This window comes from Alternaria incomplexa (assembly GCF_024043165.1).
Source record: "Alternaria incomplexa strain BMP 0042 chromosome Unknown scaffold_7, whole genome shotgun sequence".
Classification (NCBI taxonomy): Eukaryota; Fungi; Ascomycota; class Dothideomycetes; order Pleosporales; family Pleosporaceae; genus Alternaria; species Alternaria incomplexa.
Window position 1 is genome coordinate 435,733 of NW_026249856.1, and position 17,256 is coordinate 452,988.

Sequence of the window (17,256 nt, forward strand, 5' to 3'; positions counted from 1 at the left end):
GTTCCCAAGACTTCTAGTCCCAGCTAATCTGTGGCTAGTAGCACCACTACTACTGTGTCGACATCTCGAAACTTACTGAACCGCAAACTACCACAACTACCCCGCTACAAATCCAAGCATCTGGTCTCGACTCTCTTACCTTTTCTCTTTCCCCCTCACTTCTGCGTGTTCCATGGTGACTGATTTGACGAGCTGCTCGGAGTTGTTGAAGCCGTGGGCTGTCACTGAGTTCCCTCGGCTCGTCTGGGTGTGTATACTAGCAATGTCGCAACAAGAGTTTATTTGAAGGTGTCTGTATGGTCAATTGTGTAGGATTATGCCGTGCCTGCAGTGAGAAGGGCCTCGGGACCTCGGAAGTCGAACGGCCGTGAGCTCCATCAAAGTCTTGGATAGACACATAATAGCAGCTTATGCCCTCCATTCAAAGACGCAGGTCCAGCGTACAAGAACCATCAGCCAAGACATCAGAGAGGATTCTTGTTGGATCATGCAGCATAGCAATCTGCTCATCCTGCGATGCGGAGAATATTCTGTATTGGCGCTAAGAACGCGTGACGTCATATAAAACCAGGCATGTTGGTAGCGTGATTCACAGCCGTCCCGGGACGCACCCGCGCGTGGACGCGACATCTACTTCAGCATCCCATCTTTTGGACGACACCGTCCTCGCCCCATGAGTTTCTATCACGCGCATGCGATTAATGTCCCTTTTTTTCCACGTTGAAGAAGCCTGTCGCAATGCCACCCAGACATCTAAATGATGCCTACCGGCTTGGAGAAGCCATGAATCAGCTCGCGGAAGAGCTCGCCTAGGTGCGACGGGGAAGTAATACTTTTAAGCAGCATGCGATGTATCGGCGACATGGTAATGTCTGCGTCATGATGTACCTGCCAATCATACTCTGATTGTCGCAGTCTTGGTAGTCACGTCCACAGGAACCGTAGCTACTACGCTCAAAGCGTCTTCTATGGCCCAGGCACAGACCCATCGCGACCTTTCACGTTGTACGTCGCACACCGACCCTACAAACGCACGCCCTCCCTATTCCTAATGTACCTTGCTTTATCATCGCGCAGGGCCGACACGATCTCCTATCTGGACCCTAATGAGTAGCTCGTTCTTTCAGTTACCGCTGCCTACAGCTCCTTCTATCTTACACCAGGCCCAAAGGCAAGATGCTGCTCTGGACGTCCTCAACACATGCACCCTTCCGCAGCTATTGGATCTCGATGACAGGCCCACATTCATGCTCAACATGGACGAATATTCGACGGGATGTCGAAATCCGATACGCCCCATTTTCTGCAATGCGGCACTTCGTGAGCAACACCAACTACTGGAGAAGGTAATTGGCACTTCACCAACCGATCGCGACTCGGTGGATGGTAGTGCAACGCATGACGAGTTTCGAATATGGGCGACAATCCTCAGCAGATTCAACGATTCCAGGGACATGTTTCCGATTACCATCGAGTTCGAGAACTTGTTGTGGTTTGGTGTTTCGATCCATCCCAATTGGCGACTGATTAGCGCACACAAGCTGTTCCAGAATGAAGATGTTCCCGAAGGGGACCCGCTGTGTGCATCAGCGCCGCGACTCGAGAAAGAAGGACACAGCGATCTCACTGCCGACGCAGCGAAGCGTTTAGCTTCCGCAGAGGCAATACCGACGCGGGAGATTATTGAAGATGTGCAACAACCCAAGTTCCCGTTTGTTTCCCTCGGCCAGGACCGTGACAAGAATAGCAAGTCGAGCATCTCAGCGATCACTCTGTCTACGCCTGACTCGTCTGTACCTGACTGGACAGTACCGCACCCCAGAGGTGTTCTCTCGGATCATCTACAGTTTATACGGGGCATCGACTGGGCAAATACACCATTAGGAGCTATGAACAGATGGTCGATCCAGTTCCGAGAGATCGTCTGTTTGGTCATGCGCAACCCTCACCCGTCTTCTGTCTTTTGGGGCGAGGACCTGACCATGCTTTACAACGAGGCCTATCGAGACGACGTGACGGGCGATAAACATCCGGCTTTGATGGGAACCGGTTTCTCAGGCCCTTTCGGTGAAATGTGGCATGCGGTTGGTCCTGTAATTCGCGAATGTGCTCGGACAGGCCATGCGCAGCTAAACCACAACCAGCCGCTACCCATCATGCGTTACGGTTACATGGAAGAGTCTTTCTTTACTTGGTCTTTTGTCAGTATTGATGCCCTCAATTTGGCCCCATGAATACATCTAACACATGGACAGGTTCCGGTCTTTGGTGGAACAGAGCGGGTCTTGGGGTGTGAGTAACACTGCGAAACGTTGCCCTACCGCCTATCAGCGAGACTCAGTGGGCTTGAGCCAAAGATACTGGAACTGCTGACTGAGATGCGAACTGTAGTCTATCTCAATGCTTTTGATACCACGGTTGAGTCGATCAGCAGTAGAAGAATGTGGTTACTGCGATCCCTCGGGGAGCGTATGAACGCCACACGTACTGTCAGTAAGTGAATGTGGACGATCCTTCATGTGAGACTGACGCTAACCGCGCACCCACATTTCAGAAGAATTCTGGATAAGAGTGCTGGAAGGCCTGAATCACAACGAATACGACGTACCCTTTGCGCTTCTATATACCGTTACCGAGGCAGACGACATTGAGAATGGTTCCTCGCATTCAGATGCAACTCCAACGTCTGTCAAGTCATGCGTGTTCGAAGGATCTATCGGCGTGCCGAGAGGGCATGAAGTGTCTCCCGACAAATTCAGCTTCAAGAACTACGATGGTATCTTGACACCTGCTTTTCGAGCAGCTACGCAGACCCTGGAGCCTAGGATGTTGAGCATCAAAGACCATACGCTTCCACAGCCACTGTTAGACATCATCGAATGGCGCGGCTACAAGGATCCTTGTAGAGAGGCAATAGTTCTACCTCTACGGCCAACCAATGCAGACAACGTGTGTGCCTTGTTACTAATAGGCATCAATCCACGAAGGGCTTATGATCATGAGTACAGGTCTTTCATCGCCATGCTCAATAGACAGATCGCCACGTCGTTGGCGTCAGTACTACTTTTCGAAGGTGAAGTGCGGCAAAGCAAAGAAGTCGCGGAGATGGCTACCCTACAAAGAGAACAGATGTCTCGACAGCTCCAACTTCAGACCGGACGAATGCGCCGAATGACCGAACTATCGCCCATGGGCATGTATCTATTCAATCCGGATGGACTTTTATTGGAGGCGAACGAGAAATACTACGAGATGACAGGTGTCTCACCTACAGGAACCAAACTACCTTGGACTATTGAGATGATGGTGGGTGAGAGCAGGCAAGTGGCACAAGACATGTGGAACTGTACGCGATATTGCCATGCCAGTCGCATGTTTCAAGCGCTAACCACGAAGTTTAACATCCAGATATGATAACTCACCATAAGCCAGCAAGTCGTGAGCTACAATTCGCCAATTCGACATTCCAGCCCCGAGATATCGACGGTTCACTAATCGAATATTGGGTCCTCTCTGCTAGTCAGCCAGAGCTAAGCCCCGATGGTGAGCTGATCAGCATCATGGGCTCGCTCACGGACATTTCGCATTTGAAGTGGGCGCAGGGTCTGCAAGAACGAAGACTACGGGAGGCAGAAGAGGCGAAGCGTCAACAAACCGAATTCATCGACATCACGTCGCACGAGATGAGAAGTAGCGATATCCCTCCCTATGCAGATTGCATTCGAAATGTCTACTGACGCGTTTATCAACATCTAGACCCGCTTTCCGCGATCTTGATATGTGCCGACGATATCAAAGATACTCTGACGCACTATAAATTCTCATGCACTGGCGATCGAAAGATGGCCCAGGACTGTATCGAGGCTGCTGAAAACATCGCTCTTTGTGTTCAGCATCAAAAGTCGATCGTCGACGATATTCTCACGGTCTCAAAGCTGGACTCGAATCTTCTCCGCATCACTCCGATTCCAGCGCAGCCTATCATCGTTGTACAGCGGTCTATGGCAATGTTGGTAGCCTGTAGTCGAATATATAGGGAGCTGGGCTGACATCATCCTAACAGGTTCCGTCCTGAAATACAAGCCAAGAACATCGACTTCAAGTTCGTTCCGCATCAGAGTATCCGAGACCTCGAAATTGACTGGGTCATTCTTGATCCAAGTCGACTCCTTCAAATCATCGTCAACCTTATTACCAATGCCATCAAGTTCACTATGGACGCACCAGTTCGCTCGATCACAGTTCATGTCTGTGCTCATGCGGAATCGCCAGACTTTGGCGTACCAGAAGGATTCCAATGTAAGTAGCTGCATTAGTCGAACATCCTGAAGGTGAAGCGCTAATTCTATGCGCCCGCCGTTAGTTGTTCCGCCAAGACAAATCGTGAGCGAATTCGGAAACGGCGAAGGTTGGGGCTCAGGCTCTTTCGTCTATCTTCGGTTCAATGTCCAGGACACTGGATGCGGTTTGTCGCCTCAGCAGATATCGCTGCTATTTGAGAAGTTTGCGCAAGCTGTGAGCCAGCCCCGAACAACTGCAAAAACTAGGCTGACAGAGTTCTCAATGTGAAGTCTCCACGGACGCATATGCAGTACGGCGGTAGCGGTCTCGGACTCTTCATCTCGCGCCAACTTGCCGAGCTTCACGGCGGTCAAATCGGCGTCTCGTCACAAGCTGGCGTCGGCAGTACTTTCGGGTTCTACTTGAAATGCAAACGCATGATTGCAAAAAAGCCTACGATCTCAACGGATACAGTGAAATACGCTCTAGACGCCGAACACGCGGCATCTTCGCGCAAAATCAGCGCCGCAGCTGCGAACCAGAACTCCACCGCGCCCGCTGCCATACCTAAGGAAGTTGAGACCCCGGTACAAGCACAGATTCCCCGGCCCACGGACGACAAGAAAGACGAAGAGGAAGATGATCGACTTCACGTTCTTGTCGTCGAAGACAATCTAGTCAACCAAAAGGTACTAGTGAAACAGCTCACAAAAACTGGCTGCGTCACACATACCGCCGATAACGGCGTCTGGGCATTGAAGCACCTCGCGAAAACGAAATTCTGCGTTGCTAATGGCATGCCACTCACCATCATCCTTATGGACTGCGAGATGCCGGAGATGGACGGCCTCACCTGCTGCAGGAAGATACGAGAGATGGAGGAACGGAAAGAGATTACGAAGCATGTGCCAATCATTGCGGTCACCGCGAATATTCGAGGGGGGCAGATGGATGACGCAAAGGAAGCGGGTATGGATGATGTTGTTGGAAAGCCGTTCAGGATTCCGGATCTCTTGGCCAAGATGAAGGCCTTGTTGAAGAAGCTAGAGGACTAAAATGATACATCTTTCCTAATACAAATCCTTGAAGCATAGGTAGTCCTGGACAATCACCGTCAACCTTATATCTCATACTACAAGGTCTTTGAAGTGGGACGAGGTCGTATCCAGTCAGTAGACCAATACCATCGCCAACAAAATTTTCGATGCTGGCTGTGGTGGCGCTGAGTATGGCGACACGCCTAATACTCAGAACATCTTCACCAGTTATCGACAAACTTGGCAAACGTCGAGGCCATATAAACCACCCATGTTGTTCCCGCCGTACGACTTCGGTCGAGGTCGTCCAAAGATGCTTTAAGTTTGCAAATACCCCGAGAGACTCGATCAAGCGGCTTTCATAGCCTCAAATCGATCTTCTTCTTGATTCATGTAAACTCAAACTACCAGAAACATGTGTTGAAGACCTCTCGCAGACATTAAAAAAGGACAGTCGGGTAAACTTTATGCATCTGGACTCCCCAGACGAAGAAACAGCGATCATACATTGCAAACCCATCCATTTTGGACACTCGGCCCAAACACAGACATTTGCTTTCAACTGCTAGAATCTTTTTGTCGACGAACTTACGAGTTCGTCGCGATTGATGGAGAGAACAAGAAGAGGTTTGAGGACGGGAGAGGAAGTTTATAAGCACCAAGGGCGGCGCTAAGATGGCGCTAGTCAAACATAATGGTACCGACAAGATACTATTGAAGAGAGGGGCAGGTGACATTGCAGCCTGACGTTGCAATGGACGTCGCCAGCCGATAAGCAGCGTACCTACTGAGTGTTTGTCTAGTACCGAGGGAATGACATGACGGCGAAAGGAAAGAAGGGAAATCCAATCAAACGGGGAGGGAAGAAGAAAATACACCATGACAGTCTGTTACATCCACCACCGACTTACCGCGCCATCCTGTGAGCCGGTGCTCACATCCAAAACATCGTCTTGTCGAGTATCTCAGCCCATGGACCGGGGCCTCCAGTGCGAGCCTTACCCCATGCGGTGACCGCCTCAGCTAAGATGTCTTTCTCCAACTGCGCTTCCACCTTCTTCTCGTGAGCACGCTCTACTTCAATCTCAGCAGCCGACTTCCTTGGCGCGTTACGACCTGGGCGTGCAGGAACAGCAGGAAGCCCGGCCTTAGCAGTTGTCAGCTCTTGAGCCTTGTTGGTCTCAATTGCTTGCCTGCTAGCGAGGTACGCCGCGTAGTGTGCGCTATCCTTACTTGGGCTGAACCAGTCGCGAAGGTAGGCTCGGCCTCGGTCGCAGAGCCTGTCAGCATAGTACGCTGGTGGAGCGTAGGATACACCGATGGTTGCTCGAGCATAGGTGTAGCAGAGTTTGTACGTGAGCTCCTGCAATTCGCGATCTCCGTATCCGATTTCGTTGGCGATGACCATGTAATGTGTCGGAATAGCGGTCCCTTTGAGGCCGTGATGAGACTGCAGATAGAAGTCTGAGTAATGCGGCGACGTGACGACTTGATCGACAAGCGTACCAGGCATACAGTTACCGTTCTTGTGGGCTAGAGAAGTTGCTGGATAGAAGCGCGTTGCATGACGCTTTACGGCTATTACAACGGTGATCAGGGCATTGCCGCAACCGGCCTTCTTGCAAGCGTTTCTGATCTGCTGCAACTCGTCGTCGCGAACTTTGGCAAACTGTCCAGTGCTGACACCGTCCCGGTAGAAGAGAATCTTCTTTGGCGGGGCCTTGGTAGCAGACATGTAAGCTTGGATTCGCTCGAGGACCATGGCTTCCAACGAGTCAATGATCTAGTATTAGTTAGTAAAGAGCCTCGATGATGATGACTAACTTACCTCCGCCTTGCAAATTTTCTGAGGCCTCATCGAGCCGCGTAACTTTGTTGCGTGAGAGTCAACGGACCCAACAACGCTTGCAATAGAAGGGCAGCCAATGAGCGAGCCACCGCCAGGATGAGTAACATCTGCCCCAAGGACTAGGGTTCCCACCAATGTGTTGCCGATGCGAGACTTGGAGTTGTTGTCGACTTGCACCGTATGATTGCCACCTCCAAATTTGAGGTTCACTTTCATCATAACGTTGGCCATGTACTGAGTGATATCTCCTTTGCATCTTGATGTTTTGGTTTTGCGATCATATTCGAGATTTGGCGCCTGGGTGAGGCAGAGAGACTGCAAAGACTCGTAGCGGTCCGTAACGTCCTTGAACGCTGAGTAGATGGGTATGCTTCGGCTTTTGAGAAGTAAGACTGCGAAGTCAACTTGAGGGTGGTCCGTCTTTATGGCCTTGATAGTAGCTCTCATGCCATCTCGGATATCTTTGTCAGTCATGTCGCGCATGCCAGGGATTCTTCGAGAAGCGAGCCGAGTCGCGCCAGCGCATACGTTGTACTGCGTAAGCAAATCGCTCAGAGCTTCCTCATATGTCTTGATTGTGTTTTCCTCATCTTGCATGCCAGATTCCACCAAGATCAGATAGTTGATTCGTTTCTTGGGTGTCGATATGGCTGCTGGGGAGTCGACAAAGCTCTTTAGTTTCTCAAGATTCCACTGCGCGTTCGTACCCAGTTTTGTATTGGGAGTGTTTGCACCGTAGATGATCTCCAGTGAAGGCATCTTCGCTGAGGGGATCTGCATCATCGTAGGCGTGACGAGTAACCTATCACACCCCGGCTAGAAGTGGTCAAGGTTAGCTAGTATATCAACGTGTTGAGATTCGAAGGACTTACTAATTCCTGCTGATTTTGGGTTGGATCAAGTCCCAGGCTAGCCATTCCTTCAATCTCAACGAGTCGTCGACTCTCTTTTGGCAGATGCGTCGCATTGTTCAGCATGCCCTCCACCAAGCTTTCTGGAAGAAGTCGTTTGTAGATCTGATACGGCATGATTCGTAGATACTCGCGGGGATAATGTACTGGATCAGCTTCCGTACCAACATTGATTGATTCCAGTTTTTCGTCGAACCCTTGTCCGAAGATGGCCTTCATATGGTCCACAACCCGTGTGCGTTTAGGATCTATGACCCACTGACCTTGATCGTTCTTCCATGTCTTTTGAAAGCTCATCTCTTTAGCATTCAGTAAGGGGCCAAGGCCAAAGAAGGTCTTGATCCGGTTCTGGGGTTTGTTGAGATGATCAACATGCTCTTGATCGGAGGCATTCGGTAAGCGATCGGGTTCAATGTAGACGCGGAGTGTCCCGAGTAGCCGCATTCGTTCGTCGTAGGGAAAGGTAGTGTCCGCCAGGAATTCGCCAACGGTGATAGGACGAAAGAATGCACTGGTCGCTGCGTTGACGTTCAACAGAACCTTCTGCATACCGGGCTTGATTGTGTAGTAATAACCTCGAATTGTGCACAATGACTGTAGATTAGCATTGCCGCCAAGACGTTCGGAGCCACATTTGACGAAGAACTTGTTACTCGACTGTTGGAATGCGTTGGCAGTCAAGCTCTTCGTAACAGCGATGTTCAGTGCGTTGACGATAGGACTGAAGTTGAAGTCTGGGTCACTCTTCTCGCTGCTAGCGTCGATGTAAGCATACATTCCGTCCAGATCGAGTTCACGATGGAATTTGATGAACAGCTGAATCTTCTCGCTTCCGTCGGCGATAGCATCTGGCATCCACACAGAACCGGCATGAGTATTTGGATCTCCTAGGATGACCGGGGCGTAGGTAATCGCTTCGTGGATGTTCTTCCAGGCCACGATGGTCTTCACACGATCCGTAGCGTAGTACTGCTTGTTGTCCTTGAGGATGGGCCATGCTTGCTCAATGGTCTTGAAGATAAACTTGGCTTTACGTTTGGATTTGCCGGCAGGGATTTTGAGGATTTCGTAAAGGAAGAATCTAGTGTCGGACTTGAAGTTCACTTCGAAATGATTAGTGAAAATGTCGGCGTATGACTGCGCAAACTCCTTCCTGAGCGGAAACTGGGCTGTTTTTGCTTTGCTGACGACAGTATCGGGGGTAAAATTGTTGCTTGGGCCAAGCAGGGCTGTCTGTGATAGAGCAACTGAGTTGGCTGCATGTGTCTCTACAGGCTCTGTTTCGGTGATGTCGCGGACCTTGCTGAGACCGTCGACAGATTTGCCAGCGCCCTCAAGAATAGGGTTCAGAACGAGATTATCTGAGTCCGTTGCAATACGAGCTTGGGTCTCTGGGTCAACCGGTGCAGAAACTTGAGCGTCAGGTATGGGTTCTGAAGGTTTCTCCAAGGGCTTCTCGGTCTTGCAATAATTGAGGATAGTTAGTCGAGCCTGGTTAGCTTTCAACGCACCATAGATCTTGGTGAGTGGCGATTGCGTATTTGTGGGATCCTTGCGTCTGAGACATTCCTCTTCTTCATCCCATGCATTATGACCGCTGATACCGCAAATGATACAAGGATTGTCGCTCATATGCTTGAGGAGTGAATTTTTGGTGAGTTTCTCAGGTCCGCTCATGGTCGAAAGAAATGCTGGATGATCTGACTTGGAATGAGAGGAAAGTAATGCGTACCAATCAGGTAAAACTCGATACCGGAAGTCTTGATAGGTAACGAAGATAAGAAGAAGAAGAAGTTAGAACATTGTGCTTATGTAGTATTCCTGGGGGCTTTCCTACTTGCCCGCACAATTGTTCGACTGCTTGCATAGACGTTGACAAGAATTGCCCTGAGGTTAATTGCTAGGAAGAAAACCATTCTTGCCCCTTGGACTGGGCATCTCGTACATCTGAGTCTCGCACACGGGACAAAAAGCCCACAATAAGCTTGTCTGTACGCAATGGAAAACGTTTGTAGACGACGACAATCCACCGCCCGCCCAGTTGGATGCCCTTTCGCCGTCCCTACAGGCGCTTGTTGATGATCAGGCTGTGTAGTGACTGACAGGCATTATGTGCGCAAAACAGGAGTCTCGTAAAGCTGTATTGACATCGAAACGAGAAGCTTTCGCGTGAATAGTGATTGCAGCCCTCGAAGTGCGTCCATCACCACATGGCGGAACGATCGGTTTTGCGGCGCAGTCCGGTGTCACGTTCTGCGGTCGATAACGTTATTAGTACTCTGTCAATGAGCTACACGCCCATATCAAGAATTGAGCCTTTGATATAGAGCTTGGCAGGTGTTGATTTCGCGGCGGGACGATGCAGGTGTTGTATTGAGAGTCTCATCTCATCTTGCCACGGCGGCCAGTTGAAGGGGAGCCCAGGCGCCCTCACGTGCTAGCGCATTTTACGCGACGCGTCAAACCATCCTTCATGTCCACCTTGCCGTCCAGACCACTCTACACCACAATACGCAGCACCATCTCCGCCCGTCACACACAAGCACCTAGCAAAGCTACATTACATCGGTGCTACACCCAGCGCCCACAGATTATCTCCGCAGAAGATCTCAAAAAAAAGCTAGCTTCACAATGGACCACCCACAAACCCCCCGCATCCTCGCCCCACACCTATCAAACTTCCAACACCGCATCGTGCGCATGCTAGGCAAAGTCGTACAACTGCGCGGCGAGACAGCAGTCATCGATGCAGGAGGCAACGTTGATGTTATTCTGAACAGGGTAAGCCTCTTCGTCTACGCCCGTGTTCATGTCTTCCAAGCATCTTGGAATAAGAGCCAATTGATACACAAAAGCTAACAAAAGCGAACTAGGACTCACACCTCGCCGTCGGCCACGCAGTAGAGATCATCGGCAAAGTAGACCAGAATCTACATGTCAAGGTACAAGCTGCTACGGACTTTGGGACAAACATCGGTATGTGCCCTCCCTTATGACGTAGGTTTCATGTTAACGCAAGAGCAGACTTCAATGCCGCAAATGCTGTTGTGGATGCTACACATCGGTACAAGGAGATCTTCTACGACGACAACTAAACACCGACTATTGGGAGGCGTTTGAGGGTGAAATGATGGGACCGACCCGGCATCATGCATTTTCAAGCTGGAAACGAAGATCATGGTCAAGTTTATATGTATCTGCAAACCAATCGTAAAAAGCCAATTCGCTATGTGTTCTACGCCCCATGTATGGTATCTTCCCGCCACGTAAATTGAGCGCCTCGTGAACGCCTACCGAAACCAGAGAACGCTCGCATATTCATACAGTTACATTAAACATTGCCGTCTCGATCAGGTGCTCAGAGCTTACTTCGCACTCCCTCGAGTCTAAACTTGACGTCTTTGAGTTGTTTCCCAGTTGGCTTCCACGCCTCAAACATGCCCAGCAATTTCTCGACTTCATCCCCAAGTTCTTTCTTGACGAAGTCTTCTTCTAGCAACCCTCTCATCGCCCAAGGTAAGAAGTAAGGGTTCGGGTTTGTTGTGGTGGCAGATGGCTCGTAGTGGTTCACCCGAAGCTTGAACACGTCCTCCTTCTTACTGTTACTCGCGAGCTTCTCACCAATAATGGGGATGTTGATGCCCTGGAAACTGCCCGCGGTGTTCGGTCGCTCTTTGGTCGTTGTTGGTGTCGGTAGGGATGTTGTTTCGAGGGCGTGTTGGACGGCTAGCGAATAGATGGCAGGGTCTTCGTAGACGCGGGAGTGGCCTTCGCCGCCATAAAGGGAGCCTGCGAGGGCGGGGGAGAGTTCGCGAATGAGGCCGTGATCGGGGAGACCCAGATTGCGTAGCTTCAGCGCGAAGCCAACGAGGTGGGTTAGGAAGTCTGGCGCATGGATGCGGCCATCGACGAAGACGGCGCGGTAGATGTAGGGATGCGATAGCGTTGAGAAGGTTGATGACTGACTTGTGTTAGCAGGGCATAAGTAGTTCGATTCGAGGAGTCTGCTTACTTCGAGAGAGACCAGCTGGTCATCGATACTACCAACGTACAGTATACGCACACCAAATCGAAGCACTTCGTCTAGAGCTGCGAGATACATCTGGCTAACAAGACTCTTAGGGTTGGAGAACTCAAACAACTCGGCAGCCGTAGGGCCAAAGTACTTCGTCTTGTACTCGATGAATGGGCCCATGTTGACACCGGCCATGGCGCATACTCCGATTCTTGTTGCGTTGACACACCCGAACTGTATGAGCTTCGCGACAAGCATCATAGCTACCGGCACACCCTGCGAGTGGCAGGCGACCAAGATGAAGTCGGCTTGCTTCAGGTGGTCGATCCAGTTTAGCAAGAGCTTCCATAAGGAGTTGACGCGCTCAGCGATGAAGCCCTCGCCTTCTAATGCTATCTGCTCAATCTCTGGACTGTATCCTCGCGCTTCAGACCAGTCCTTGATCGCAGCCGCCGCTGCATTCGCGAAGCGTATTGATGTACCTGTCGGCTGCCCCAGCACCTTTTGAATGATGGGCGCAGGGAAGAAGCCATGAACGCCAATCGCTACAGCCTTCCTGATCTTCGGTGGTGCCGGGTTGATGTGTAGATGAGGGGTCGCAGGCTCGCCTCCGAGGAAGTATCGCCGGATCTGCTTCCAGAAGTTTGGTTGCTGGACCATTTGGTAGGTGGTCCTGAACTCTGGTAGCAGGAGGTTCGCCGGTCCTTGTTTGGCCTTCGCTGCCTGCTTGAGCGCTTGCTCAGCAGCAGTTCCTGTCTCGGGTTTCGCGTCGGGCTTCGTCTCGGGTTTCGTAGGCTCGAGCACTGGTGAGGCCTTCGTCGGCGTAGCGGGCTTACTTGACGAGGGAGTATCTGCTGGCGTGTCTTTAGCGGGAGGCTTTGTCTTCGGTCGCCCTCGTAACGATGCAAATGATTTCTTATTCACCGGTTCCTCTTTCGGTGGCTGCTGTGGTTCTTTGGGTGTCTCTGTGTCTGTTTTGGGCTGCTCTTGCTCGTTGAACTGCGCCGCTTCTGGGTTCGACTGTGAAGGGGTATCGAACACTGCGACCTCGCCGACATGTTTCTGCGGTCCAGCCTCTCCTGGCTTCTTTTCGTCTTCTGGCTTGCCCCTATACCAAAACGCCCATGCAGAAGTCTTTGAGGATCCCGCAGTACTCTTCTGAGGAGCTTCAATAGGCACATCGAAGGCTGTGGGTGGTGGTGTCTCTTGAGGGCCAGTGGGTTCGATCTCGGCAGGTGCTTCGGGAAGAGTCTGTGGTTCGGTATCGACTTTGGCTGAGTCGTTATTTTCGGTGGGAGGCTCGGCTGGAGGTGGATTCGCCTGCGCATTCTGCGCACTACTCCACGTCCAAAACCAAGAGCCAGATGCAGCTCTCGCCAGGACTTTGGCAGTTGTAGATGCTATAGCCCTCGACTCTGTATATGGACGAGGTACCGCTTCTTTCGGCATATCCTTCCCATTTGCATCTGCAACCTGATCGGTGTAGGGTTGGATAGTGCCAGCATCTAGGCCCTTCGTTTGCGCATCTGGCTCTTCTGAGGGCGTCGGTCCAGGAAGTGGCGTGGTGGAAGCCTCGTCAACGCTCGAATGTGCCTCGCTTTTGACTTTTGCTGGGTCTGCGTACCCATCGGGGCGTGACCACCAAGATTTCCATCCCCATGCACTAGCAGCTGCATCCACTTGTGATTTGGGCGGTTCGGGAGGCAATGGCGGCTCGGATACTTGGGGCGCTGGCGTCTCTTCGACGTCTTGTGGCTGTGGCTTTGGCTTTGGAGCTTCGTCGAGGAGACCGTCTGAGGATACGTTGACCTGAGTGATGGAGGCGGGTATGGCATCGCCCTTGCTCGACTTGCGCTTGGTGAGGAACTTCTTGGGAGACTCATCTCTCGATTTCTTCGCTTCCTCGTCGGGCAGTTCGCCTGTCGCGCCCCCGCTGACTCCGATGCTTTCCTTCGCGGTCTGGACTATGGCAGGCGCTTTCGACCGCCAACTGCCCGTGCCCGAAAGCCACCTCTTGCCTCGCGGTGTCTGTGTCCCGGAGGCTGTCGGTGTTGTGGCCCCAACTGAAGTCGTTGACGCTGCTACCGACTGGCCCGAGGGTGCATCTGGTAGGATGTCACTACTGCTGGGGGTAGTGCCGGTCGTACTTGCATCCTGTGGGACTGCTGGGGCCTTGGTGGTTGCGTCGGAGGGAGCCTCGGGGTTTGGCTTGGACTTCTTGCGTGGGTTCATTCCGGCAGGGAGGGTGAAGGAGCTGAGAAGGTGATGCGACCGCTGGAGCAAGCATCAGCACGGGCAAGACACGTGAAGTTGGCAGCATACCTTCATCCCGAGGTGGACCAGGCGCGTCGTGCTGAACCAGCAATGACGCATGTGGGCCCATCCCGTGCACTAGTCACGGATTAGCGTACCCTGATAGCGTGGATTCTGCCACCGCCTAGCGATATTGCCGGGCTTCCCAAATTTTGTAGCGCGAACTTTTGCCCGCCGTACCACGACGCCAAACCGCAGCAATGGCGATCCAAAAGAAGGTGCGCAAGTACAGAATTAATACTGGTGATAGTGACTAATCCCCAAAAGCACGGAAAAGGTCGTCTTGACAAATGGTACAAGCTCGCCAAGGAGAAGGGCTATCGTGCGCGTGCCGCCTTCAAGTTGATCCAGCTGAACAAGAAGTACAACTTCCTCGAGAAGAGTAAAGTCTTGATTGATCTTTGCGCTGCGCCCGGATCATGGTGTCAGGTCGCTTCCGAGGTATGTCGCCATTCTGTACACAATGCGCCTCCATGCTAAAAACCACAGGTTATGCCCGCGCATTCCCTCATCGTCGGTGTCGATCTCGCCCCAATCAAGCCCATCCCGCGATGCATCACCTTCCAGAGCGACATTACCACGGACAAGTGCCGAGCGACGCTGCGCCAACATCTTAAGCATCTCAAGTGCGACACTGTCCTCCACGATGGTGCGCCCAACGTCGGAACTGCCTGGGTGCAGGATGCTTTCACCCAAGCAGAACTCGTTCTGCAATCTATGAAGCTGGCTACAGAGTTCTTGGTCGAAGGAGGAACCTTTGTCACCAAGATTTTCAGATCCAAGGATTACAACTCACTCCTCTGGGTGTTTAACCAGCTATTCACCAAGGTCGAAGCAACCAAGCCCCCGTCCTCCCGAAACGTCTCCGCCGAAATTTTCGTCGTCTGCCGCGGTTACAAAGCCCCGAAGCACCTCGATCCCAAGTTTCTCGACGCCCGCAGTGTCTTCGCCGAACTCTCAGACCCTACCCCGAACAACGAAGCCAAGGTTTTCAAGCCTGAGGTCAAGAAGAGGAAGCGTGAGGGTTACGAGGAGGGCGACTGGACACAGTTCAAGGAGGTGCCTGTCTCTGACTTCATCCAAACGACCGATCCCATCGCCATGTTGGGTGGTTTGAACAAGCTCAGCTTCGAACAGAAGCCGAACGGCGACATCGCTGTCGCGACCATCGACAAGCTTCCGGAGACCACAAAGGAAATCAGGGACTGCTGTGCCGATCTAAAGGTCTTGGGTCGCGCTGACTTCAAGCGCCTTCTGCGCTGGCGTCTGAGGGTGCGCGAGATCTTCGGTTTCGCGACCAAGAAGACGAAGGCTCAAGAGGAAGCCAAGGCCAAAGAAGCGCAAGAAGGCGATGAGGTCGCTGAGATCGAGTCGATGGACGAAGAGATGCAGATTCAAGAGGAGCTGGAGCGACTGAAGGAGAAAGACTCCAAGTCAAGAAAGAAGCAGCGCCGAGCTGAGAACGAGCGGAAGCAAAAAGAGATCACTCGTCTACAAATGAACATGGCTACACCTTTCGAGATTGGTCTGGAACAGGCCGGACCAACTGGTGAAGATTCCATGTTCGGCCTCAAGGCAGTCGACAAGGCCGGTGCTCTGAACAGGATCGCCAAGGGTAAGATGGCGCAAGTCATTGAACGCGAACAGCCAGAGGAAGAAGAGGAGGAACCGGAGACTGACGACGAAGAGGATCGTCTTGAACGAGACCTTGACAACATGTACGGCGAATACGTCGAACAGAGATCAGCGCGAGACGCCAAGTACAGAGCAAAGCGTGCGAGAAAACAGGACGATGATGGAGAGTGGAATGGTTTCTCTGACGGAGAAAAGGAACAAAGTGACGACGAAGAGCTTGTACAGTCCGACAGCGATTGGAGCGATGACGAGGAAGAAGGCCCTAAGAACCTCATCACCGACCTCGACAACGAAGAGCAGCCCAAGACAGGTCTCACCAAGCGCGCAGCACGGTTCTTCGACCAGGACATCTTCAAGGGCATCGATGGGCTTGAGGATCTGGAAGAAGAAGACGATGACAGTGGCATCGACGTTGAAGGCGACACCGAGATGAAGGACGAATCTGCCACACCCGCGCCAGCTACTGAGAAGGAACTGAGCATAAGAACGGCTACCAAGGTTGCCTCACCCTCAGCATTCGACGAGGAATCCTCGGATGATGACGACAAGATCGAAGAAGTCAAGCGCGATGAAGATCAATGGGAGCAAGACAGCATGCCCATGAAGAACGGCAGGCCAGACATCGACATCATCACCGCCGAGGCCATGACCCTCGCTCACCAAATGGCCACAGGCCAGAAAACAAAGTACGACCTCCTCGACGAATCCTTCAACCGCTACTCCCTCCGCGACGTCGACGGCCTACCAGACTGGTTCCTCGACGACGAAAACAAGCACTCCAAACTCCAACGCCCCACCACCGCCGCCGCAGCCTCCGCCATCAAGGAGAAACTGCGCGCCCTAAACGCACGACCCATCAAGAAGGTCCGCGAAGCGCAAGCCCGCAAGAAGTTCAAGGCCGCCCAGCGCATGGAGAAGCTGAAGAAGAAGTCTGCGCTCCTCGCCGACGAGGAGGGTATGACGGAGAAGGAAAAGGCACAGAGTATTGCACGCTTGATGTCGAGGGCTGCCAAGAAGAAGCCCAAGCAGAAGGTCAGCGTTATTGTGGCTAGGGGTGGTAACAAGGGTATCAAGACTAGGCCCAAGGGTACGAAGGGTAAGTATAAGATGGTGGATGCTAGGTTGAAGAAGGATGTGCGGGGTGAGAAGAGGGCGGCTAAGAGGAATAAGAAGAGGTGAAGTGGTGCGTATGTATGAATTGTTAGGTCTGCATCA

General features: G+C 52.0%; 6 protein-coding genes across 6 annotated transcripts; 4 read left to right on the forward strand and 2 right to left on the reverse strand.

Annotated features, from left to right (window-relative positions):
- Positions 1 to 1,454: 1,454 nt before the first annotated feature.
- On the forward strand, positions 1,455 to 4,307 carry J4E90_005330 (uncharacterized protein; the record flags this gene model as incomplete). Its single annotated transcript, XM_051434884.1, has 4 exons — positions 1,455 to 2,067; positions 2,555 to 3,346; positions 3,409 to 3,673; positions 4,064 to 4,307. The coding sequence occupies 4 exons, from the start codon at positions 1,455 to 1,457 to the stop codon at positions 4,305 to 4,307; spliced, it is 1,914 nt and encodes a 637-aa protein (XP_051290908.1).
- Positions 4,308 to 4,586: 279 nt separating this feature from the next.
- J4E90_005331 (uncharacterized protein) lies at positions 4,587 to 5,336 on the forward strand (the record flags this gene model as incomplete). Its single annotated transcript, XM_051434885.1, has 1 exon — positions 4,587 to 5,336. The coding sequence occupies one exon, from the start codon at positions 4,587 to 4,589 to the stop codon at positions 5,334 to 5,336; it is 750 nt and encodes a 249-aa protein (XP_051290909.1).
- A 916-nt stretch (positions 5,337 to 6,252) lies between these two features.
- Positions 6,253 to 9,755, reverse strand: J4E90_005332 (uncharacterized protein; the record flags this gene model as incomplete). Its single annotated transcript, XM_051434886.1, has 3 exons — positions 6,253 to 7,101; positions 7,147 to 7,983; positions 8,040 to 9,755. The coding sequence occupies 3 exons, from the start codon at positions 9,753 to 9,755 to the stop codon at positions 6,253 to 6,255; spliced, it is 3,402 nt and encodes a 1,133-aa protein (XP_051290910.1).
- Positions 9,756 to 10,778: 1,023 nt separating this feature from the next.
- Positions 10,779 to 11,173, forward strand: J4E90_005333 (uncharacterized protein; the record flags this gene model as incomplete). The annotated part of the gene is made up of 3 exons (XM_051434887.1): positions 10,779 to 10,859; positions 10,952 to 11,054; positions 11,103 to 11,173. The coding sequence occupies 3 exons, from the start codon at positions 10,779 to 10,781 to the stop codon at positions 11,171 to 11,173; spliced, it is 255 nt and encodes an 84-aa protein (XP_051290911.1).
- A 263-nt stretch (positions 11,174 to 11,436) lies between these two features.
- J4E90_005334 (uncharacterized protein) lies at positions 11,437 to 14,421 on the reverse strand (the record flags this gene model as incomplete). The annotated part of the gene is made up of 2 exons (XM_051434888.1): positions 11,437 to 14,367; positions 14,416 to 14,421. 2 exons carry the CDS (start codon positions 14,419 to 14,421, stop codon positions 11,437 to 11,439), a joined length of 2,937 nt encoding a protein of 978 aa, XP_051290912.1.
- Positions 14,422 to 14,606: 185 nt separating this feature from the next.
- On the forward strand, positions 14,607 to 17,220 carry SPB1 (AdoMet-dependent rRNA methyltransferase spb1; the record flags this gene model as incomplete). The annotated part of the gene is made up of 3 exons (XM_051434889.1): positions 14,607 to 14,624; positions 14,674 to 14,847; positions 14,896 to 17,220. The coding sequence occupies 3 exons, from the start codon at positions 14,607 to 14,609 to the stop codon at positions 17,218 to 17,220; spliced, it is 2,517 nt and encodes an 838-aa protein (XP_051290913.1).
- Positions 17,221 to 17,256: the final 36 nt, after the last annotated feature.